Below are 25,952 nucleotides of genomic sequence, written 5' to 3'. Positions count from 1 at the left end.
TTAAGTTTTTTAAGTTCGCTTTGTCCCTCAAGAGTTTTAAAAAACACTATTTTTGATGAAGAGACATAGTCACACTTCTTTATAAAGTAGCAACTATCGATATTTGTAAGATTTTGTTGAAAAACCCGTTATTAAGCGTGTTATTTTGTTAGAAACTTGTGTTTTGGGCTTATGTTTTTACATTGATTTCTACAAATCTACAAATGACATTTTGTATTGCGGCAAGAATTCTCTGTACTTTTAGTCTTAAGTTTAGAAACCCATAAGTTCACTCCAGCATTTAAATGTGAATAAATCTTTTGTGTCTCGTACCATCGCTCGTTACTGTGATACTGGTAGCGTGGTAGCTGAGCATATCGCAAATATTGAAAAATGAGTTCGGGGTAAAGCCATTGAAATTCTAAAAAGTGCTAGAACTTACACCGCAATAGAAAGAAAATAGACTCAAAACGCTCGTATTAATCGACCGTGGCATCAGAATAAATGCCGCATATTATCGCGAAAATATTCTGGAGGGTGTATTAAACCCTTGGGCGCGCAAACATTTTGGCCGCAGACCTTGGACATTCCAACAGGACTCGGCACGATCGCACTCAGCACGCGCCACCCAAGAATGGTTACAAAATGAAGTTCCTCGCTTCACAGTGGCCACCAAAATCTCCAGATACCAATCCGTTGGACAATTATGTCTGGAATATTTTGCAAAGCAAAGTTGTCACTAAAAAATACCAAAGTCTCGATCACCTCAAGCAATCGCTTCAACGGGAATGGCCCAAAATACCGCAGAGCTACATTCGGGCAGCGTGTGACGGTTTCATTGGCCATTTGAAGGTCATAATTCGTGCCAAAGGCGACCAATTCGAACAAATCTAAACTTATTATTAAATTTGGTGGTATTTCCGACATTTTTCAATAAAATTTAGAAAAAAATGTAAAAATTATGGCGTTTGATTATGCTGCAGTTTTTTATCTCACGCTGTATAATGGAATTTGATGCAAAACTAAATTTTCCAAAATATATTGAAATCGATTTATATTTGGATATAGCTTCCGTTCTTGTATATGATGCACTAAACATGCTATGAATTTCTGATTTAAATTAAATCTAGAATGTGTGACGGAATTTCGTCTAAAATTCTATTGAAAAAGTACACAACAATTAAATTGAGACTACGATTATTACGGGAAGTATATATGTCCACATCGAATCCCACTTATAGCAAAGAATGCGGTTCAACTTTAAAAGATTGCAGTTTCCTGTACATTTGGCATTTCCTATGGAAATTAATAAATCCCAAGGACAAACTCTTGGTGTACATGTGTATTCCTCTATTTTGTAATCCCGCTATCTTTCGAACGAATGGATGTAGTCCATATTCTCAAATTTGGTATTTGAAACTAGTAACGAATAACTATAGGCTGACTTTATGAGTATAGCCCTGTAAACGGTAAACTTAAAGATATTTGGAGGACATTAATTGGATTATATAATCGACTTCACTGGCATTTGCTGTATATTTATATTGTATATATTTAAGTCGAACCAAAGTCTTGGTCGCCCAATTCCAGGCTTAGAATTTGAATAAAAATGTATTTGGCAACCCTGAATGCGCAACAAAAATGTGTTCTCTCTTCTTTCCAGTAATATCTCTGTTGCTGGCATATCCATGGCCGAAGAGAGAACCTATGATTTTCCTTTAGCAAAATTTATGACGTCATTAATAAGCATAAATGGATGAGGTAGTACAACTCACAACCAGCATGAATGTACGTCATTAAATTGTAACTTGTAAGCAGGGCGATTCACTTTCGCTCTCTATCTCCCTCTCTCTCGGACACATTCTATCACACGCTCATTACACTCACCCAACAAGTTGCAGTTGTATGTTTTCTTTTTGTTGTCGCTGTTTGGGGTTAGCATTTCTGTTTAGAATTGTGAAAAATCAGCATAGCTGGAGGGGGTGCTCTCGAGCAATGCTTTCACCTGTGACGTCACAGCTGTTGTGTTTTTCCCAATTCGTCTATTTCAAGTGCTCTGAAGAGTGTGAGCACAAGAACCCAAATAGAATTAACGATGGCACTCTCTATTTTTATTCGAAATCACTAGAAAAGCATAATAAACGTTGTTCAAGGCAAACTTGCTACCAAATCGCTGGCGACAATTGTTTTCTTATTCTCTCTTTGTTTGGTTATCCTATTCCTGGTGCCATTTCAGTTGTCAATTCGGTGACCTTCACACAGATATAACATTTTTGGTGGATAGTAGTTTCCACAGGCACATACACGCACACGCATACATATAGACACTTGTCATGTCGATTGGAATACGGATTAAATTACCAAGTGTCACAGTTGGCTAAAGTTATTCATATGGGAGTCCGTAATTAAAATTTCATTTAGATTCGGGATTGATAGGTATTGCTATTTTTATTGTATTTGTATTTATTTGTTAATTAGTTCGAGTCACACAATGATGACTTCATAACTATAAGCTTATATCGATTTGGAACATAAGGAACGTTTGTCTCTTAACTTCAGAGTGGGAATTTTTATTTTTGATTATGAAAATTAGGGGCATACGTTTTTCTTGAATTTTTTGCCAATATCAAAAATACCAACAAGTAGCTGTTAGCTAGATCATGGTAAATTAATGAGAAGTGCATTGTCATTAGCATTGAAATGGAATCCCCGCCGATTGCAAGCAAGTTTTTTCAAAATTATAGAAAAACGTACTTAAAACAGATATGTTTTAATGACATTGAACATAATAAATCGCGATGTTGTAGACGGAAAATAAACCTTAATAAAGTAAAATAAAAATCAAACAAAAACTAAGAGAAGCACTTTAAAATCTGATTTGGTGCGGAAACATTTCTCTGCAAAATTGAATACAGCTAACTATTTAAAACCCATATATTACGGTATTTAAAATTTCAAAATAAGTTTACAATCCTGGTACAATAAAAAGAAACGGAAGAAACGTACATCGCAGAGCGCTCATTACAGATGTTAACCAGTTTAGCCATGGAAGTTATAGATTGAATAGTTTAGATCAAATTTTTGAAAGAAAAGCCAGGCACTTCATCACTCACTCTAGCATCTGAACGAAATGAAGTAGGTTGATTAACGTTTTGATATAGTCCCCATATAATGGTACCTCCCTTTTTTGGGTATTTTGGCGATTTAAGCGACATTATTCACCGGAAATGTTTCAAATTTGGTATTTGAAGTTCGTAATGGGCTCTCCCGAGTATGACAGAAAATTGTCTGATATTCTGATGATTTTAGCGACAGTATTCACCGGAATTGTTTCAAATTTAGTATTTGATGTTCGTAATGGATACTACAGCCTATGATAGAAAATTGACTGTGCAGTTCCGCGTCTTCATATAGCCCCCATGTAACAATTCCTCCTGATATTCGGTATTCTGATGATTTTAGCGACATTATTCAGCGGAATCGCGTCAAATTTAGTATTTGATGTTCGTAATGGATACTACAGAAAATTGTCTGTGCAGGTCCAGCTTTTCGTATAGTCCCCATATAACGGTACCTCCCGATATTCGGTATCTTGATGACTTTAGCGACACTATAAACAGATATTTTTTTCAAGTTTCGCATTTGAGTATTGTAATGGCTTTTGACTAAAGTGCAGGTCCTCGTCGTATATATCCTAATATAACGGCTACATTCGGTATTTTTAAGATTTTAACAAAATTTTTAACGGATTTTTTTTTTGAAATTGTCAAATTTTTCCCAAATGGTGTAGTGTATTCAAAGTTCGGCCCGGCCGATATTACAACTTTTATACTTGTTAAAATTAGGAAATATATAAAATGATAATAGAATATAAAACTGTTCTACCTCCTTATTGTACCATGTTTACAGCCAAAAAAATTACCAAGTTTAGATTTTGGAAAATTGTTTTTAAAACATCTATCTTCTACATATTCCGGCATATTGCTCCAGTAACGGTGCCTCTGGATTTTAGGGATTTTAAAATCAATTGATATAATAATAAAATATAATATTTTTATGCCCTACATCACACTGTGTTAGGGTATTTTGTCTTTGTGCATTTGTTTGTAACATGGAGAAGGAAGCCAGATAGACCCATATTTATTTTTGATGATCTGCATAGAATCACATTTTGAGTCGATTTATGCATGTCCGTCCGTTCGTCTCCACGTATAAAGTACAGGTCGCATATATTGCCCCATCGAGATGAAAATTTGCACAAATGTTTTTTTTTTTTTTTTTTGCCTAAGGACGTCCGATTTGCTATTCATTGTACATCAAATTTGGAACACACGACCAAAGATCCAGAAGCATGCCAAATTTGGTGGAATTTTGTGTTATTTTGTCCTTCACAGCCGTAATATGCACTCGGTAACAACGAAATTCGGGGAAATATATCAAATATAGATCAGAAATACTTTTGACAAATTTTAGATCATATATCTTTGCTCGATTTCGAGATTTATTGTGCATATATAATTGTGGATAATATTAGTTCGAATTGAATGGATTTTGACACATATGAAAGAATTCGTCATGGAAGAAAGTGTATCAAATTTGGTTTGTATTATTTGTATCAATCAGTTAAGTATAGGTCCCGTACATATGATTCATCCGATTTTGTATTTAAGTTCCCCACACCTGCAAAATGCTCTCCACATCAATCCTATTTGGTTCCAGCTATCAGTTACATCATATAAATACCTCAGCTAAATTTTATCGAAATCGGTTCAGATTTGGATATAATCTTCCGATTTCAAGCTTATATAACAAGCCTGAAAAGTGTTATATAAGCTCTAAAAAGATGGATTTTTAAGAATTTTGGTTCAGTACGACTAATTTAGTAGAAAACGATTGAGAGGAAGATATACCTCCATATATTAGTTCATTTCGGCATAAAGTTATATCTATTTCAAAGCCATGATACGCATACAAAACCAAGCATAAATTCCCCTCAAAAACATTTGTTTTTTATGGGTAGCTCGACTTAATATGCAAATTAGTGTAGAATATCATAAAGTCGGTCGCTCGACTTTGAGCCTTTCTTTACTGTTTTTATTTTTGGCATAATATACAATATTCTAAGTTGTTGGAAATATAAAATATCTTAGGCTGAACTAAACGCAGATTTAACTTGTTCAGGGCAAGCGGTGTTAATTATACCGAACAAAACACTTTTCCAAGTACAAAGTGCATTTTGACAAATAATTAACTCAAATCCAATGGGAAAGATAACACATTGTCTAAAGGGGGGCTGCCTATCCGGCCCCTCCGCATTCAGAAAAACTAAATACTCCGTAGTGTCTTACCTGTTTTGCTATTGCATTTTAAATACCTGTGTATTCAAAGTATTTGCAATTCATCTAGACATTTTTCACTCATCGAACTTTAATCTTTTGTCTAACGCGTTTCCATTCAACAAAGCAAAGCCATAAAATGACACGACACTTTCATACCAATAATCTCGACGATAAGGTAACAATAATGTCGTTGTACGTCCGATTGATATGTGGGTTAATGGAGGTGTTAAATTTAAATACAAAGGAACAGAAATAACTCGACTCTAAGGAATACGGTTTTTGCTGGTGCTGGTATTCAACAAAAGGTTGCGATAATGGAACGAAGGTATGCAGAGGACGTGTGGATACAAAGTTTTTACCTTGTAATTATTTTATAGATTTATTAATATTCGTTGTATAGATGTGACGTCATGTTCGAAAGAGATTTTCATTGTATAGGATAAGTACTTGTAAAAGCAAATAATTAGTTAAGGTGCATTTGTAACATTCCTAGTCAAATAAAACATTTCTAATCTTTGAATAATTCCTCTAAAGTAGTGATATAATTTAGCAGAGCTTGAAGATTGTGTACTGAAATCTATACAGATGTTTCGAATAATCAATTTAATGAATTTTAATGAATATTATCAACATTTAACAACCGAATTGACTGTTATTCAGCATTCCCTGTTTTCTATACCCGCTATGACACCTTAAAGTAAACATAATCACAATAGAATGCCCGTCGATCTGTAGACCCCATACTATAACTGGACGTAAATAAAGTTGAACTTATTTGGTGCCCTTTTTGAGTAATTATTGGTATTGGAAATGGACCATATAGATCCAATAACACGACACCGCTCGATTTAACATATTTTGGAAGTCTTCATTTTATTTTTCGATCGAATCAACTGAAAATTATTTGTTTTTCGTAAAAAAATCAGTATAGGCCCACAGTTGAATGAATGTAATTAGAAAAATTTTCAAAGTTTTTGTCCGTCCGATAGATTTTCTCCTATGCGCAGGGTGAGATCTTTAGCTCTTTTGAGTCTATTTTCTTTCAGTTGCAGTGTAAGTTTCTGCACTTTTTGGAATTTCACTATAAAGAAATCACACTATCACGCTTAAATTCCATCACGAATAACTTTTTTGTGGACATTTTTTTCACCAAAATGCATTCTAAAGTTGGCTGCAGTTTTTCCATCTCACCCTGTATATCTGCGCGTAAACCGGTCAATATGTTCTAACTTGAGTGTAGTTCACAAATACTTTTTTATTTATTTAACTATATGACAATAATTTTTTTTTAAATAACAACAATTTCGCTTGATCACATCAAGGTAAATAAAAAACTCGTATGAGTTGAAAGTTACTAATAAATAAATAAACAAATTAGTTCCAATAAAAGTCCGCGGATAGAGAAGGCAAACATTCACAAGTACATATCAATTTAGTCTGAGCGGCTTAAGAATTTTGTCACTGATTAGTTTGACTTAATTGGAGACGATTGGGGTTGATTAGATAAACGAAAACGAAAAATGCTATTGACCGACTGAGCAATAGTTTCTAGAATGTGAAACATTGTTACGTCTGCAGTGGAACAATAAATCTAACAAATCTGGAAAAATGGTAAACCTATTTCTTATGTTTCCCTTACCCCTATGAATTATGGGGATTCTATTATTAAACATATAAATGTTTGACACAGATTCTTTTTTTTTTCTTTCAGTGTAAAATGATGTGTGTGAGTACATGTGCCCTCGTTTTGAGTATTTGATGAACATTTTGATTAATCGACTACCTGATATGTTATATTTTTTCTTCAATCGCTCCTAATGGTGAGAATATAAATATTTAACAAAGTATAATAAACAAATTCAAGTGCACAACAACAAATAGTGTTTAATGTTGTACGCCCTTCTCAGTTTGAGAACTTAATACTTATAAATATACATGGATAGGTGTATAATAAACTATTTATAACTGGCACCACTTAGCTTTTGCCTAATTTAATATTAAAATTATGTTATTTACAACAACTAATTAACGTTCTCATTAGTTAAGGGAACGCTTTATTACAGCTATCAACACTAGGCGGCCAACAAATTGTGGCGCCTATCGAAACATTATTGTGAGACCACATTAGGCTGTTCTACCAATTTCTGGAAGATTTTACTTATCATCAAGGTTATGGGCATCTTAATTTGATACATCAGGGAAAGAATATCTTCAAATACATCAAGTAATAAATGGAATCAGTAGGTATTGCCGACAGCTGTATGCCCTCAACCAATGTTTGGTTATTTTAATACACTAGAGCCCCGGCTTGTGTCGTTAATGGGGACAGGGTAATCGCGACGCAAATCGTATCACCTTTTTCTATACATTTGCAAAATGCACTGAAATTTATTTTACTGGGGAAAATATTCAAAGAAAAGCAAAAAATTTTATATTTTGATTAAAAAAAACAAGTATGAATACATTTTTTTATTCCATTTACTTGAAAAAATGTTTTTTAATTATTATAAAGAAATAACAAAACAATAAATTAACAACGACAATTAAATTCATTTATTACATACATATGTACATATAGCACCATAAAGAAAAGGGAATTCCCCTTACTTCACGCAATTTGAAAATTTGTTTACGTACAGGTGACGATCAGTGTTGCCAGAAGTTGTAAAAATGCTAAGCGACAGAAAATATGCTAAATCAGGCACTTCAAATGCAAAAAAATAGTAATCCACAATGTAGCTCGGACCGAGAAAACTTGAAATTGTAACGACTCAAATGGAATTTTCTGGTTTTTGAAAAGCGACGCAAATCGGGACGACGCAAATCGGGGCACTATTTCTACTTGAATTATGATCACTGAAAAATTTCAGAACCTTCAAAGAGATTTTCCGAAGGAGTGGACCACTTTATATGAGAATTTTGATAATTTTTGGAAATACTATAAAGAGTACACCAAAGTGATCTACTTCATCTAATGTAAATAGAAATATTGAGAAGTGCAGAATTTATTTTCAATTTTTTATGCGAAGTAATGAGATATTTAAGTTTTTAAAAGTGTAGCCCTTTGTGGGAGAGATACTATAAGTAGTGAGCCGATTTCTATAATATCTTTCTATCAATTTATCTTTTACAATATCTTATGTTGGAAGAGATATTTGGATATGAAATTTGAGGTAAATCGGATGCTTATATTGAGTTTTATGAGGGTTATAATTATTTAAAATTTTGACCGGTTGTTCATCTGCACAACAAATCATGTGTTGAGATTGAGATTAACAGAGTTTGAAAGTAATCGGCTGCCCATTTCGCGTTTTACGTGTTTAATGGTTATTCCAAATTTCAACCCATTGTGGTAGAGGCACCAGAAGGAGTGGTCCGATATCTACCATATTCACAAAATATCTTGCGTTAGTAAAAATATTGTAATGTGTCAAATTTACAAAGTATCGAATGTATGTTTCGAATTTTATTAGAAATATAGTTACTCAACATATTGGACCTTCGCGTGGTGGATACCAGAAGATGTGGACCGATATAGCCCATTTTTTACACCAGATTTTGTGCTGGTAAAAATATTAGATTGTGTGTAATTTAAAAACAACCGGATTCTTATTTCACATTTTATAAGAGTTTTAAATATTTTAAATTTTGATCTTTTTTTTGGGAGGTACTTGATTGTCCATTTTCGCACTAAATATACATTTCTTGAAATTGAAAATGTAAGCCTTGACCAAGTACACCAATATACCCATAATCGCTTGTTGTGATTAATTGGGCGCCATGACTTTTTGACACTGGAGGAGGTACCAGGAGTGGACCGATATTGCCCATCTCCGAACTCAATGTAAGTTTGTTAATAATATTACGATGTACCAAGTTTGGACCAAATCGGAAACTCCCTTCGAGAGTTATCGTACGCATCAGCCAGCCAGCCAGATGGACGGACACCCTTAGATCGACTTCGTTTTGGCCGTATTAAATTAAATATACCCTCTGTAGCCATATGACGAAATAGATCGCTTGTTGTGACTAATTGGGCGCCATGTGACACTGAAGGAGGTACCAGAAGGTGTGAACCGTTATTGCACAACTCCGACCTCGATCTAAGTTTGATAATAATATTACGATGTACCAAGTATGCAACAAATCGGATACTCCCTTCGAGAGATATCGAGCTTGTTGTGATTAATTGGGCGACATGATTATGTGACACGGGTTGACTGCATTCTTTCAAGGTATTGAAGTTTACGTCAAATAAGAGAGAGCAAATTTTGCGCTGATATCCTACTTTTTTGTAGGGCCATATTCGTTTTTGGGATGTACCCCTTTTTTTAGAAAAATTGATCAACAATTGTTATAAACATTTTCACACACTCATACAAATGTATCTGTCTATATCATGCCATTTAGCACTTGTGCTGTCACAATATCACTCATCTTCGTTTTTTAGAAGACAACATAGATATGCAAAATGCGGAAGAATATCTGAACGGAATGTAGAAGAAAGAACTATACAATTTTGCTTCATCATTTAGCCTTTGATAATGTATGCATTCAATGCGTTTACACCTTGACCTTGCTCCAGTGACAGCGATTCCGTTTCGTGGCTGGTAATGCTTGAAGACCGCCAAGAAGAAAAAAGGCAATTGGTAAAGCCAATTATGGGCAAGTGGTAAACAAACGTTAAGATATTTAAACGCTTATACAACATACATAGCTGTACATACATTTGTATGTGTATTTATTGATATAATTCTGCGAGAAAGAGAGACTAAAATACACGGCATAACAAACTCACGCTCCGGTGTGGGAGTGATGTCAATCAATAAACTATACTTGAAAACGTTCCTCATTGTTAGGATTACTATTGAGAAAGCATTTATACAAAACGCTGCTCCAAAAATAAAGCTTGAGAGACTACCTTCATTAATATTTCAAAATTTAATTTTGAAATCATATTTTATTTATCGGAATTTTTTGGTCGACTAAGTTAACGATGTGGCTTCGTATAGAAATTCAATTAAAACTCAAACAACATAAATTCAAGCCAGTTAGGAAAGATGAGAGGCGGGCGTAGCCAATAATAAGACATCCAGACATAAGTTGTTGTCTTCCCTTGACAACTGTATATTTATATTAAATCGAAATGAACTTAATGAAACGGAGGTATCTTTGGCCGTACCAAATGTTATAGTTATCCAATGAATTTAATGTAAAAATGCATCTGGGCAAGCGTTGGTTGGTTGATTACATGAAATTCCTAAAATTGTATTTGGTATCTATTGAATCTGTATATCAGTGATATCAAAAGTATATAAGGATCCTAAAGATTTATGTGAAGATATGACCACATCAGAACCGATTTTCACAAAATGTAAACCGTTTGCTCTGGGTATATGACAAAAAGCCATCCTCTTTAAATATATATTCAGCAATTTGGTGCCATTGCAGGTAGTTATAAATTATAATAAAACAATTTCAATATAACCCAAAACTCCAAGGTTGAACAATATGGCTTGTTCCTTCAACATATCTATAACCTGAATATGGATGAATTAAATATTAAAATTGCTTATTTTAGACAACTACATGTAGTTAGACAACTACATGTAGTTTCAATTCGGATAGTAGAATTCGATTGGGGTATATATATAAAATATGGAGTGCAGCACATAACATTTTCAATATTTTTAAAATCAAAGAGATGAAAAAACTGCAACCATTTTCAGACAGCTGTCATTTCCAAGCCACTCGCCCAACACCTGTTAAAATTATTCCATTATATTGTTTACAAGCGTATAAAATCATTTTGGTGAGAATTTTCCAGAGGTAGTAGTTCAAGCGCAATAGTATGATTTCTTTATATTTGGCTGGAAATCACAAGTGGCTATCGTTAAAGCAGTACAGCATTTAAATGTGAATAAATCTGTTGTGTCTCGTACCACCGTTCGTTACCGTAATCTGGTAGAGTAGCCCGACGCCAAGGAAGTGGACAGAAGAGAACCGCAACACCAGCCGAAATGGTTCGAAAAGTAAAGAAGCGACTTGATCGAAACTCGCGTCACAGTGGCCGAAAAATGGCTCGTGAGCAGAACATATCCCAATATTATATTCAGTAAATATTGAAAAATGAGAAAATTGCAAAAAGTGCAAGAACTTACACCGCAACAGTAAATAGACTCAAAAGAGCTAAAGAGTTGCTTCGCTTGGCCGAAAGTAGTGAACCTCCGAATTTGGTTTTCTCCAATGAGAAAACATTCGTTGCCCGGCAGTTTGTAAACAAACAAAATGATCGTGTTTACTTGCCAAAGAGGTCAGCTGAAAATGTGCACCTTCGGTTGGCCACCAGAACTCAAGCGCAGGCCATGGTGATGATGTGGGCCGCCATAACAGCCGATGGTCGCTCTCCACTCGTATTAATCGACCGTGACATCAGAATAAATGCCAACAACTACGGATACCAATCCGTTGTACAATTTTGTCTGGAGTATTTTGGAAAGCAAGGTGGGCACTAAAAAATACCAAAGTTTCGAAAACCTCAAGTAAGCGCATTGCCGGGAATGGGCCAAAATGCCGCAGAGCAACATTCGGGCAGCGGCAGTTTTGGGCGTTTGAAGGCCATAATTCGTGCCAAAGGTGACCAATTCGAACAAATCTAAAGTTATTCTAAAATTTGATGCTATTTCCGACATGTTTTGCTTTCATTCAATACAATTTAAAGAAAACGTAAAAACTATGTATAAGTCTCAAAAATATTATTTTCTGCAATAGTTGTAGGGTATCTACAACACTATGTGTTGTGGGTATTATAAGTGTTATTGGGCCAACATGTTTGTTGAAATTGGTATGGTGATAGGGTTAGGGTCAGAATAGATGCCTATTGTTTTTGGAGATGATCGCAAAATGTCCAGGGGTCGTATATTGTACCATGGATTTAACGGATTAAAAAAAATATATGTGCAGGTGTAATTGTCAGCGAACATTTCGATGTTACAATCAGGATGAGGAATTCTAAATGATAGCTTATTTTGATTTGAAATGTATATTAAATACAATATTTGAAAGTTTCTTTATATGGATCTTAACTTTGTCGTCTTTTGCTAGGTAGTAAAGCAGAAGGAACTTTTAAAGATCCTACACATTTTTACATTCCAATTTTCATACTAGACACATTTTGATACTAATAACCACAAATTAAATTTCATTATAAATTTTTCAACAATGCCGAGGCGACAATATCGATTTAGAATGTATAAACCGTTTATAGTTGCAGATTAATACTTGGGTTATGATGAACGGGTCCGTAAAATTAAAATATCCTCAATTGAAACTAGAATTGTAAAATTCACGCCCGTCCGAAATAAAAATATGTATTTAAATTGATATCATTGCATTTAAAAGAGAGTGTGAGAGAGGCTGAAAACCTTTATTCACATAGTACTTGCAAACAATAGTTCATAATCGCAACAACACCTGCTCGCACACTCAATTCTGTTAATTTGAAGAAGAAAACAAAAACGACTAACAGACTAAGAGAGGGAGAGCGATAGTGGGGTTAAGTTTCGGAGAGAATCTCCATCTGCAGTGATTAGATAAACGGCATGGGGGTATGGGGTTACATTACGCGATTATTCTCTATTCATCTTGTGTATATACAACAGAGGCATGAGCAGCTCCATTGTAGTTACGTAGCTACATATGTGTGCACATACATACAGACGTATGCACGTTCTCCCTTGTACATATGTATGTTTGACTGAATGAAAAATTACGTTAACAATTGTTTTTTGTTTTTTGCTACACTTACAACTTATTTTGCGGAATGCATCAAATCAATTTAACAGCTGCTGCTTTTCTTATTTCTGGTCTGCCTTGACAGACAAACTGTTGAGGAGTGAGTCGTCGCTCTGCTGATTTTCTCTGTTTGTACTTTGACTGGGGTTCAGATGTCAGTTGTAAACGGCAGCATAATAAACTTGAAAATACCAAAATCAAATCACTGTAACTGATTTCGTAATTTTTCGTTAATTGGCTGCAAGAAGACCACAGAAAACTGAACAAATGCCCGAGGGAGCGCACAATTTCACTGGAATAATTAATTTTTTCTTTCGATATAGGCACCTGCCTACATATCCATGTGTATATTAATGTATTCTTCTTTTTTTTTATTTCACAAAATATAATGAACTTGCAAAAATATATTCGTTCGGCAATACTACTAACTGTGAACACACGCGAAAGCACGGTCACGCAAGTATTTTCGGACGCATAAAATGTAGGTAGGTGTAGATATATTTTTTCTTTTAATATATTTTTGTTAATGGGATATTTTCACTCTCGTTTGTTTGGTAAACAAAAAAGAAAAAAAATAATAAATTCTAAAATCTGTTGGCCATTGCCAACCAGCCAGCCAGCATCTGAATCAATTTGCAGAAAATTGGTATCCAACGCGCGAACGAACCAGACCGTCCGACCACAGTTTGCGATTGTTGTTACCGAGAGCGCGTCAAAATCAAGACTGAGAGAACGCCACAAATATTTGTTGATTCCATAATGAGTCCGTCCCCAAGCGAAACATAATCGTGAGTGAAAAAGTGTGGGGCTCTTCAATGTCACTGTCCGTTTGATGTTATTAACATTGTTATTAACATGTTATTAACATTTGTTTATATTTTTAACAGACGCCAAGAGAGGAGATTCCAGTAAAGTGTAAACAGCCGATTTTACCTGATACAGGGTGTATTTTTGAAATAAAACACGTTTAGAGATTATAAGATGGATAATAATTAAATTTAATTGATTGATTTTAAGGACGATCTCATACAAATAATGTGCAAGCTTTGTATACAAAAATTTCATAATTAATTGCATTCTTAGTTTTCAAAAAATAGGAAACAATACAACAGTTTTTTTTAGTTTGTTTTGATAGACTACATGATGAAATACAACACTGAATCGAACTCTGTAATCGGGCTAAGTGACATGCAGGTGGCACTAGTAGCCCAGAACACCATCTACTGGGCAGTTAATAAATTATTAGTCAAGACACAAAGACATATTATATGCAAATACATAGAAGTATAAAGATGGGACAGGACAGAGTCAAAATATTGTCACCAGGTGTAAATACCTCTGTTGTTACGATATCATAACAACATACTCACCAATGTTAAAGGAATTTAACAGCAAATGCAATTTTCGAACGTCAGTGAAATGCGATTTTTAGTTCAAATTTTTGGTTAACAGAAAATTTTATTCTTAAAATTGCTCTGTAAATATAATTTTTATGCTAACATGTCACTGTTGTGAGCAGCGCCTCTATATATTTTTCACATTAACTATTTTTCCATTATGCATTTTGTCTAGTCTTTACCATTTTAGGTCTTTGTTATATGTCTTTGCAAGACATGTGTGTTGTGGCCTTACTGAAAACAGATGTCGCCGTGATCAATAATTAACAAACGATTGTATTAAAGGGAGGAAATTATTTTTATACCCTCCACCATATATAGTATGAAGGGTATATTGTTCGACATTCCGTTCGTAACTCATCGAAATAATAATTTTAGACCCAACAAAGTATATATTCTTGATCAGCGTAAAATTCTAAGACGAATTATCCCTGTCCGTCCATCCGTCTGTCGGTCTGTTGTAATCACGCTAAAGTCATAACGAATTAAATTAGGAAGCTAACATTTTGCACCGATCTGTCTTTTGTCTGCAGGCAGGTCAAGATGGGCTATATTGGTTTACGTTTTAGTATAGCACCCATATAACGCAACCCCGACATATTCGGTATTTCCAAGATTTTCGCGACATTATTCACCGGAATTGCATCAAATTTCGTGATGGGTACAGTACATGGACATTATTCACCGAAATTGTTTCGAATTTGCATTTAAAGTTCAGAATCATTACTACAGCCTATGACAAAAAAAAAAAAAAAAATACTTATCCAGCACCACGTCTTAATATAGCCCACATTTAAAGTTTTTCATTTGAGCGGTGATTGTTGACGGATTTTTTTTTAATTTTCAAGTTCCTTACGAATAGTAGAGGGTATAAAAAGTTCGGTCTGGCGAAACTTAGCTGTTTTTTACTTGTTTTTCTTTACTTTTATCTAAAATGCTTAAGTAATCAAATTTTTTAAATGACAGCAGTCTGAAGTTGGTTGCATCATCTCACCCTGTATATGTAACCATCATAAAAATCAATTTATTAACTTCCAAAAAAAAAATTAAGAGAAATTGGTATCAGTTCTTGCTCACTGCTCATATTTGTCCTTTAATAAAATCTTCAACCATTTGATACATATTTGTACTTTTTATACCCTACACCACACTGTGGTTAGGGTATTATGTCTTTGTGCATTTGTTGGTAACATAGAGAAGGAAGTGAGAAAAACCCATAGCTCAATTTGATGATCTGCATAGAATCACATACTGAGTCGATTTATGCAGGGCAAAATTTACATATACCTTCCATATGTATCTTCATGCGATTTGCCTTTTACTGTGCACCAAATGTGTAATATTTGTCCCCCTTGGATGGAATTTGAAATAGACGACCACATTTAGCCAAATTTCAAATTTGGTGGATGTCGGCTCAGTTATAGCTCCCATATATGTATTGCTCATCCGATTTGTTTAATTTGTTTTCTACGATATTCAGGGAAAAAAGCAAATACATCTCAGAAATACAGAAATCATAAATTCAGCACCGTCTGACTTTTGGCCTTTCTTTATGGGATGTAATTATTTTTGGCAAAAAATAAGAATCCACTGGGAAACAATGAACGGGAATTACTTTCCTTGGAAGCAGCTTATAAATAAAATAAAATAAAAAATGGTCCCCTTTGAAAAAAACCGAACATCATTTATTTGTTTAGGATTTGTGTGTGTGTGTTTTTTTCCTTTTTATTGAGATTTTCTTTTTATTGTACAACTTAGTAATAGGTTAAAAGCAATTCTTCCTTTTGTAAGCTGTTAATAAGTACAGTTAATAAATAAAAAAATAATAATAATAAAAAATTAAAATACTTAACACAAAATAAAATAAAACTATCAAAGAAGGACGACATGCAAAGTCATCAGCAGTAGAAATGTGAACACAGCAAAAGTAAAAACTATTTTTCGGTTTGCTTACAACTTATGTACAATTTATTGGTAAATTCTTGATTTTAAAAAAGTGAACAGTTTAATTTTATTAAATAATTTAAGCTTACATTACGAGTAGATGTTAAAAATAAAATTAAAAAAAAAATAATAAAACAGTATAACAACATACGAAAGCCTATCAATGATAGGTCGTCGCCTTGTCGAGGAAACGAATTCGTTCCGTTTGCGCGAGAAGACCGACCTATCAGATATGCCTTGCATCATATATTTATTACTACCCTTACACTTGCAACCAAAAGTATTTGCACAATAGATTCTAGGTCGTTGGTTCTTTCTTTTTATGTTTTTGTTTTTGTTAAAATTAGTTTTATTAGTTAATAATGTTGTTTTAATAATTAAAAATAATGTTTTAGCACTGTTTTGTTTTTAGAAAACGACAAAAATTCCTCCTTCAGTGGTGTAATCGACTCACTCACTGTTCCTCGATAGATTCATCTCCGACGGTTGTGTTTAACTTAATTTGTTACAAAAACTAATACCACAGGTGGTGGTGGTGGTGGGGTCTGGCGAATGTTCGACTTTAACTAATCAAAGCTAGACGTTCGTTTCTTGATTATGGCAAATCTTTGTTTTTTTTTTTTTTTTGTTTTTAAATTCAAGTATAAAAATCGTTTTGCATTTTAGTTGTAGCTATTCGTGTTGATTTTTGGTGACTAGGAGCCGTTAGTTGAATAAGAAAAATTATAAATAATGCCAATTTTGGCATTTTTGGTTAATAGTGGGAAATAGAGATATGTTCAAGAGATTGGCGAAATCCGTATGGTCCGCGCTGGAGCAACTTCGGTATAACACTATGGCTTGAACTTTTTTGAAAAGTTCAAGTCGTTTCGCTTTGTTTTTGTTTTGTTTCGTAGTTGGATTTGCATAACAAAGTTGCTTCAAAGGTTATTTGGGACAAGCAACATCTAATTGGACACACAAAACTCTTGGAGTTCTTTGTTAATGTAGGCAGGCAGACAGACTGACAGTTGCTTCAAACTTCCCTTACAGATGCTCATCGCCATGGTAGCCATTCCTGAGAGGCTGTCGTTCCATTGTGTGATCGGCGGGCCGATTACGCTTGAAGAATCCGACCTGTAGCAAAGAAATACAAAGAAAAAACAGCAAATCTTAGATACATTCTTATAAAAGTGGATGATGGAAGAAACTTATGTCCCTCCAATCTGTGATTCCGAGCCATGCCTCTATTCCTTCAATTCTTACCTTGTACAGCAGGAAAATGAGCAGCAAAAGAATCAGAGCACCAGCACAGGCGGCCAGCACAACAACCCACAGTGGTACCACATCGGGTACGGGAGTGGGTTCTGGTATGGCCTTGTAAAAGATCTCATGCGTCCTGATTATGTCGTCGGTGGGTGTTCCAATGTTGGGCAATTCGGTGACGTGTGACACAGCCATTGTCGATATATTCAAGGGTACACTGCCGGCTATTTTCTCCATGGTCTTGGCCACCATACGTGTGCGGATGGCTACCCAGGCGCCTTCATCCTTGCGCAGATTGCGGGCCACACAGCGCAGGGTCTCACACTTTGTGGCTTTGCATGGTGAACTGATGCCAATTTCTTGGGGTTCTTCACGTCGTGTTCTGTGATGCACGGCGGAGGGGTTATGTGGCATCTGAATTGCCGGGTCGCTGAGGTCATCGTAGTAGTCGGTGCCGTAGTAGGGCTTGTTGTCGTAATTGACATTACTCGAAGAGTAGTGTGGCGACTGTTGGTAGCTGGCGTGTGTTTGCTGCTGTTGTGGTGTTCCGGAGGAATAGTGGTATGAATAACTATTTGAATGACTGGGACTTCCATGGCTGCGGATTTCCTCGTCCACATTACTGCGACCTAGAGTACCAAGATCCATGGTGTTGGTGCGGAAGCCTTGACCTCCAGCGGCCATTTTACCAAAATCTCCAGCGCCATTGTTGCCGAATTCATTGTAAGCAGCACCACTGCCCACACTGTATTGTTGTTGGTGATGACGTTGTTGTTGCTGCTGCTGCTGTTGTTGTCCTGGATAGGAGCCACTCGACGACGAGTAAGTGTACGTGGTCCTTTGAGGTTGTCCCGACGAATATTGAGAACTTTGTTGATAACGTGTTTCGCTCTGTGTAGGACTGGCCATTTGAACATACTGTCGGACATTGTGTGGTCCAGCATCCTGACTTTGGTGGTGATTGACATTCACATTGACATTACCACCAGCAGAACCGTGCTGTTGATAGTTGGCGGAGGTTTGTTGATGTTGACCTCCATGCATACCCACGCCAGCGACGTAAGGTTGTCGGTGACCATCATAATCTGTCATCGTTCCATTTCTCGTTGTCACCGTAACTGTGCGGCCATCACCGCCTGTTGTGGTGGTGGTATTCCAATCCCAATGCCATCTACCGCCTTGCATAGATCCACCAGCATTGGCAGCATTGGCTGCCTCGTTGGCGCGCTGAATGTGAATACGAGATCCGTCACCCAACTCCGCTTGGGCGTCTTCCAATTCCAAGCGTTTAGTTTCCTCAGCACTCAATTGCTTGCCCTGACCAATGGTAACTGCGTTGACAGCTCCGGCATTTCCATACGATTTTTCAATGTGAGTCCATGAGGATTTCACAATAGCACCGCGCTCTGCCAAATACGATTTGCGCACGAGGTTTTGATCCAATTCCAAGTTCAGGGGATTCACCGCCACATGGGGATCGCACACAATGTTTTCGGAGGTTTCAGGCTGGTTGGTCATGTACATCAATGTGTCTCCGGAAATGGTCTGGTAGGGGTAGTGGATGAGCACCACAGCCTCAACAATGTCCGAGGGTCCATTATTGAATATGTTGTACAGGTGGACTACTTGAGGACCCAAATCTTCTTCTTTGGTGGCGTTCTCCACCGACTTGTAGTCGGATGCTTTGTACAACTCAAAGTCGGGCACCGATGTGCCATCAATGGCCAGGTCAGTCTCCACCCAGATACTGATGCTCTTCGTAATAATGTTGTCCAATGTCGAGCCATCGGTTTCCGGATTTGTGGAATTGGCCTCCATGTAGAATTCATAGCTGGGGGACATACCTCTCTTGACCGAGGGCATCATGTAAACTCTGAAGTTGGCCACCTTCTGAGCCGGCAAGGGATTACCAATATCACATTTCAGAGTATAATTATTGTCCTGCGAAGGAGCGGTACAGGTGATGGTTGCATCGTTGGTATCGGCAATCTTCTCCAATTTCACGTAGTCCAAGTCTTTGGGCATCACCAAATAGAAGGCAGCTTCGAAGGCATCTTCATTGTTGTTCGAAATGAAGACATCAATGGTCAGTGGATCGGGTGAACCAGACAAATACTTATCAACGGTCCTAAAAAAGAGAGAGAAGTCTTTAGTACCTATGCTTCTGGTGGAGACGAAATGTGGTTACTTACTTAATTTCCAATTTAAGATCTGGTACACAAATGTTATCTGGACCACAATTCTTCTGAATGTTTATGGCATCTCTCTGGACAATTTCACGGTTTTGATCGATGACTGGTTCCAGTGCTTCACGGCGACGTCTTACCAGTGGCATAGGTGCCATATTGCTCGTCAAATTGTAACGCGATTCCACCTCCAAAGGAGTCAACTTGTCTTGGACGTTGTCGATGAACACCTCCTCGGTGTGACAGAATTGCTTGCCAAAAGCCAAGGTGATGAGCATCGAGCGCATATTGTTCAAATTGGACATGAAGAACATGCGAGGACTCTTTGGTTTCTTGGCATCCAAAACCCAGGATACCGTAAAGTTCAATCTTGGTGGCAAATAGTCACCGGTGTAGCTCCAACATGTAGTAAGACTGGTGCACGGCACTTGTCTGCCATCGCGCTTGGACACACAGTTCTTCTCTTCGAGGTTAATTAGTTTGGAGGCACTAGAGAAATAGGTGGTGGACTCAACTGCTGCAACGGGACGAGATTTGAAGATAAAGACTTGAGCACTGTTATAGGCTCCCACAGCCAAATCGGGATATGTATTGTCATCCATGTCAAGGCCGCCGGACAATGAGAAGCCGAAGGTGGTGGGCGGTTGAACGCCAACAATATCCTCGGCTCTGATGACTTGAGACGGTTTCTGCAGGGGACCATTAACGGATCCGTGGAAAATGTAGATAGCACCACGTCCGAAGGGTCCGTCATAAGGAGCACCCACGGCGAAATCACCATAACCGTCACGATTGATATCACCCAATGTGGTGAGAGCCAGGCCGAAACGACCCTTGCTATTGTAGCCATCACGGATGTGTTCCACGGACCAGCGATCAGCCTGAAAGGATAGAAGCAAATTTTGTAATGGATTTCGAATGGATCTAAGAAGGGCAGACTTACACCACGTTTCTGTAAAAGCACATAGACACGACCCACATCGTATTTGCCCTCGGTGTTGCCTTGCTCGCTATACATGGGAGCACCAATGATCAAATCATCCATACCATCACCATCCACATCGGATGTGGCCAAGGCATAGCCGAAGTATTCTCCAATCTGACGTCCCGTTATGTTGAAAATATTAACCATGTTCCATTGATTGACCACAATTTTGCCCAGGAGACCAGCACCACGAGGCATGCCAATGGCCACATCTTCAATGCCGTCGCCGTTGAAATGACCCGACACCATGGAATAGCCCAAATAGGAATCATCATCGGTGGAACTGCTCTCAGCGGTGGAGTAGACTTGGTTTTCAGGACGGGTAACATCATTTGAATATGTTTGACCTAAATCGGATAAAACGAATTGAGAAGAGCCATTGATGAGACATGTAATTGGGAGATGTGAGAGGAATGTAACTGGGAGTTAGTACGTGAATCACTAATAACAATTATGTTTAAAAAAACCAAAGCAATAACGGTCCTTTTTTTTGCACAACGACCGACATGCATTCGGACATATGTAAATATGTATCCAAAGCAAAGACCAACACCTTATTTTCGTGCCATCAACATGCAGACATGCCCAACACTAAACTGGCTGACAAATGGGAACATATGGGTGGGCGTTGGAGACTTTAAGCTACATGCGAACATAGAATACGAATGGAATCATAACCAGGACGAAGATGAAACAATGAAATGGACAATGGATTGCCAAATATTTATGCAAAATACAACTACGAATCAATGATTTGTACGATAATGACCTCTAAAAATGATATCTGTATGTATGTATGGGTGCACAGATTTATAATACAAAATAATATAAAGAAAGAATCTTAAATATATGTATAAATAATTATTATGCCAAATGGTAATTGAATATTTTCTTGAAATTAAGTGGAATTACGATGCCAGATGTTGATCGCATTTGCGGTTGAAAAAATTCTAACATGTTTTTTTTTTTTTGTTAACTAATGTTTGAAAAAGGAAACATGTTTCGTAATGACCCAACGATTGTGGGAGCAACTTCATAACAATTAATTAATAATTTAAAAAAATTTAGAAAATAAAATTTGTTGCCAAGAACAAGAAGATTATAAAAGAAAACGCTATTAATTTTTTTTAATCCAAATTCAAATAAAAAATTTGAAAATTTAAAAAATAAATAAATAAATAAAAAGAAAATTATTTGTTATTGGAAACATTTTATATGCAATTCAGAAAAACAAGTTCGGAGGCCGTCGGAGTAAATGTTTACTTTCCTTTATCAAATATATCATTTTGTTATAGTCCGGTTTTGTTAGAAAAAGTAATGAACAATGTCCATATTAGGTATGCCTGCTTACTTTTCCTGCAGGAATTGTCCAGCAACTTCTTTCTGAGAGAGTGAGGTAGTTGTATTCTCTTTTGCAAGGAAACTGTGGAAAGTAAACAGATGGTATTCCTACAAAAACTGACAAGCAATCAGCTGATTACAAAAAAACAGTTCAAAATAAATGTATTTTAATATTTCTTGCCCAAATATACATCACCGGAATGAGAAGAAGAAGAGTTGGAAGTGATTGCAAAAGAAGTTTGTCCAGCAAGAATTTGCAAACTCTCAGTGAAAGAACTGTCCAAATTGTTCTCTCAAATCGCTCTCTTTTGAGAGATCTTTTGTGTTAACAGATTTTTGCAGACAATTTGCAACAATTGTTACAAATTTTAGGGTAACCAGACACACCTATTATAGGGTTTTCATTATTACACTTTTCCTTTAAATGAAATACATTTTTCAGAGAAACACGATTTATTTGTCCGACAACATCATTTTGTTATCAATCGGAAAGATGTAATAACCGGACTATTTCGAATTTAAAATAGAAAATTTAAATTGCAATGGAACGATCCGATTTTAATAGAATGTTATGAACTGCAAATGGGGCTCTCGATTTCTAATATATTTTTTATTTATTTTTCTAGACACAGAAACCTTATACATAGTTTACATTGAGAAACTATCCCTGTTGTTGCAGGGAAGATAGCGACATTTTTTTTTTTGGTAAATAACTTTGCAATCGACAACTAGAAACAGTCCATAAATTTTTTTACATTAAATTTTTTTTTTGTCTTTTTGAAATACCAATATTTTGTTATTAAGAATATATAAAATTAAAACGAAGCATATGATGAGAATGACATAAATATGTATATATGAAGGCGTATAACTAAATTCGATGGTTCTATACAATATTTGCGTGCATTTTTTTATTTTAAACAGCCATAACTCGTCATGGTGCAATCTTTTAATTTCTTTTTTTTTGTCTAATTGCAACTAAAAAGGCAATGTATGTGGGTATGTATGGATAAATAAATGTACACCAAGTGAAGGTAAAACAGTTTTAGAGAAGCATTAACTGCAACTACAATTAACGATTAACTTAAAAGCTATGTGGTAATTCTTAGCAGTCTAAAAGCATGGTTCCTTTAGCGGTTTCCGGTTTCCAGATTTAATCGTTTAATCGATTTTTTTTACAAAATGGTAAAGCTTTTTCCAATTTGTGTGTATGTATGTTTGGGTGATGTAGAAATTTAATTAAGTTTTTTTTTTTAATTTATTTTATTTATCTTAATGCGTTTTTATGCAATAAAATGAGATTTTTAAGGGCGTTAATGTTGTTGTTTTTGTTGATTTGTTGAATTTACCTCCAGTGCCGAAAGGCTGATAAAAAGGCGGCTTATATGGAAAGGTGGCGTTTGGTGACACGGAATATGTTTGTCCTTTAGTTTAACATATTTGTGATAATTGTGGGATATTTTCATAATCATTATTCGAATCGATATTCATAACCATTAACAATTACAGGGTGTTCAAATTGTTTTATTTTTTGTTGATAGGTGAACATTAACATAAAACAACGAGCGTCACAACATTTTAGAATTTTTAAAAGTAGACATTTAGAGAGAGAGAGAGAATTATTGATTTTTAATGTTGTAGTGGGAGAGTAGGTGCACGAACAAAAGAGAATATAAACAAAAAAGAAAAAAAAAACATATTGAAATTAACAAATTGAAATAGTTTGGGAGGCGATACAATACAAGCAGTAACATTTATCATAATTATGCAATTTACACATTATCCTTAATACTAAAATATTTTTCTTACAATTAAAATTAATTTCGACTAAATTAAATACACTTCTAACTAGTTATATTATTAATAAGATATAAATATAATTCCATCATATTTCTCAAGTGTAATGTTGAATGTTTTCTTATTTTATATTTATATTTACTTTATACACTTTCACTTTAAAAATATATGTATATTGAGGGTTACAAAGTGTTGTCAAGTATTTGATCGTTGCATCTTTTAGACATAATGTACATTTTTTTTGGAAATTAGTTTAGCTAAATACTAAATACCTAAATTAGCTATAAAGAACACTTGCCTTTAACTAAGAGAACGTTGACATTGTTCTACACGGCTTAGTGTCAATTTACGAACCTATTTGAACGTATGATTAATACATTTTAATTAACATGTTATGACGAATAGCTTAATATGACCTAATATTTATCAGAAGAATCCTGAATATGTGTCTGCAACAATGTCAAAGAACATAATTTTTACATTTTTTTGAATGAAAACAAAAAAATGTCGGAAATAGCATCAAATTTTAGAATAAGTTTAGATTTGCTCGAATTGGTCACCTTTGGCACGAATTATGGCCTTCAAACGGCCAATGAAACCGTCACACGCTGCCCGAATGTTGCTCTGCGGTATTTTGCGCTTGCTTGAGGTGATCGGCAGCAACCAAGGTGCCAACCTTGTTTTCCAAATTACAGAGTGAGATGAAAAAACTGCAACCAACTTCAGACTGCTGTCATTTCTAACCACTCGTGAGACAGCTGTTAAAGTTATTCCGGTTACAAGCGTACAGAAGCATTTTGGTGAGAAATTCTCCAGAAAAAAGTTATTCATGATGGAATTCAAGCGTGATGGTGTGATTTCTTTATATTTGGCTGGAAAACCACATCGTTAGAGCACTCCAGCATTTAAATGTGAATAAATATTTTGTGTATCGTACCATCGCTCGATACCGTAATACTGATACTGGTAACGTAGCCCGACGTCAAGGAAGTGGAAGGAAGCAAAAAACAGCAAAATCAGCAGAAATGGTTCGAAGAGTAATGAAGCGACTTGATCGAAACCCGCGTTGCAGTGGCCGAAAAATGGCTCGTGAGCTGAACATATCGTAATATTCCATTCGGCAAATATTGAGAAATTAGCTCGGGGTAAAGCCAAAAAGTGCAAGAACTTACACCACAACAGAAAGAAAATATACTCAAAAGAGCTAAAGAGTTCCTTCGCTTGGCCGAAAGTGGTGAACTGCCGAATTTAGTTTTCTCCGATGAGAAAACATTCGTTGTCCAGCAGTTTTTAAACAAACAAAATGATCGCGTTTATTTGCCAAAGAGGTCAGCTGAAAATGTGCACCTTCGGTTGTCCACCAGAACTCAAGCGCGGCCATATTGATGGTGTGGGCCGTCATAACAGCCGATGGTGGCTCTCCGCTCGTATTAATCGACCGTGGCATCAATCATATTATCGCGACAATATTCTGGAGGGTGTATTAAATCCTTGGGCACGCAAACATTTTGGCCGCAGGACTCAGAACCATCGCACTCAGCACACGCCACCCAATAATGGTTACAAAATGAGGTTCCTCGCTTCATTTCCAGCGCACAATGGCCACCAAAATCTCCGGATACCAATCCGTTGGCCTGGAGTATTTTGGAAAGCAAAGTTGGAACTAAAAAATACCAAAGTGTCGATCATCTCAATCAAGCGCTTCGCCGGGAATGGACCAGCGAAGCGCTTGATTGAGATGATCGACACTTTGGTATTTTTTAGTTCCAACTTTGCTTTCCAAAATACTCCAGGCCAACGGATTGGTATCGGGCAGCGTGTGAAGGTTTGAAGGCCATAATTCGTGCCAAAGGTGACCAATTCGAACAAATCTAAACTTATTCTAAAATTTGATGCTATTTCCGACATTTTTTGCTTTCATTCAATAAAACTAAAAAAAATAAAA

At 36.0% G+C, this 25,952-nt stretch overlaps 2 protein-coding genes across 16 annotated transcripts in view; both read right to left on the bottom strand.

Moving 5' to 3' along the window:
• LOC101897574 (protein retinal degeneration B) overlaps positions 1 to 13,843 on the bottom strand; it is a 38,430-nt gene extending 24,587 nt beyond the window's left edge. For 5 of the 9 annotated variants that reach the window (XR_225568.4, XR_225570.4, XR_225572.4 and 2 more), the window contains exon 1: positions 13,126 to 13,843. The gene's annotated coding sequence lies outside the window, so the exon portion shown is untranslated. The remainder of the gene's footprint in view (positions 1 to 13,125) is intronic. The other 4 variants (XR_891519.3, XR_225571.4, XM_005183012.4 and 1 more) reach the window with 2 other exon arrangements.
• Positions 13,844 to 16,193: 2,350 nt separating this feature from the next.
• Positions 16,194 to 25,952, bottom strand: part of LOC101896703 (integrin alpha-PS2) — a 67,832-nt gene continuing 58,073 nt past the window's right edge. For 6 of the 7 annotated variants that reach the window (XM_020036572.2, XM_005183006.4, XM_059121617.1 and 3 more), the window contains exons 8-12: positions 23,560 to 23,634; positions 20,828 to 21,216; positions 19,891 to 20,765; positions 17,699 to 19,826; positions 16,194 to 17,569 (exon numbers count right to left, since the gene is read on the bottom strand). In XM_020036572.2, the coding sequence (XP_019892131.2) occupies positions 17,480 to 17,569; positions 17,699 to 19,826; positions 19,891 to 20,765; positions 20,828 to 21,216; positions 23,560 to 23,634 (3,557 nt within the window). In that variant the 3' untranslated portion in view covers positions 16,194 to 17,479. The remainder of the gene's footprint in view (positions 17,570 to 17,698; positions 19,827 to 19,890; positions 20,766 to 20,827; positions 21,217 to 23,559; positions 23,635 to 25,952) is intronic. The other variant, XM_059121619.1, reaches the window with a different exon arrangement.

Source organism: Musca domestica, unplaced genomic scaffold (genome assembly GCF_030504385.1).
Source record: "Musca domestica strain aabys unplaced genomic scaffold, Musca_domestica.polishedcontigs.V.1.1 2, whole genome shotgun sequence".
Lineage (NCBI taxonomy): Eukaryota > Metazoa > Arthropoda > Insecta > Diptera > Muscidae > Musca > Musca domestica.
Note: the sequence above shows the minus strand (reverse complement) of the source record. Positions and strands in the feature narration are given on the sequence as shown.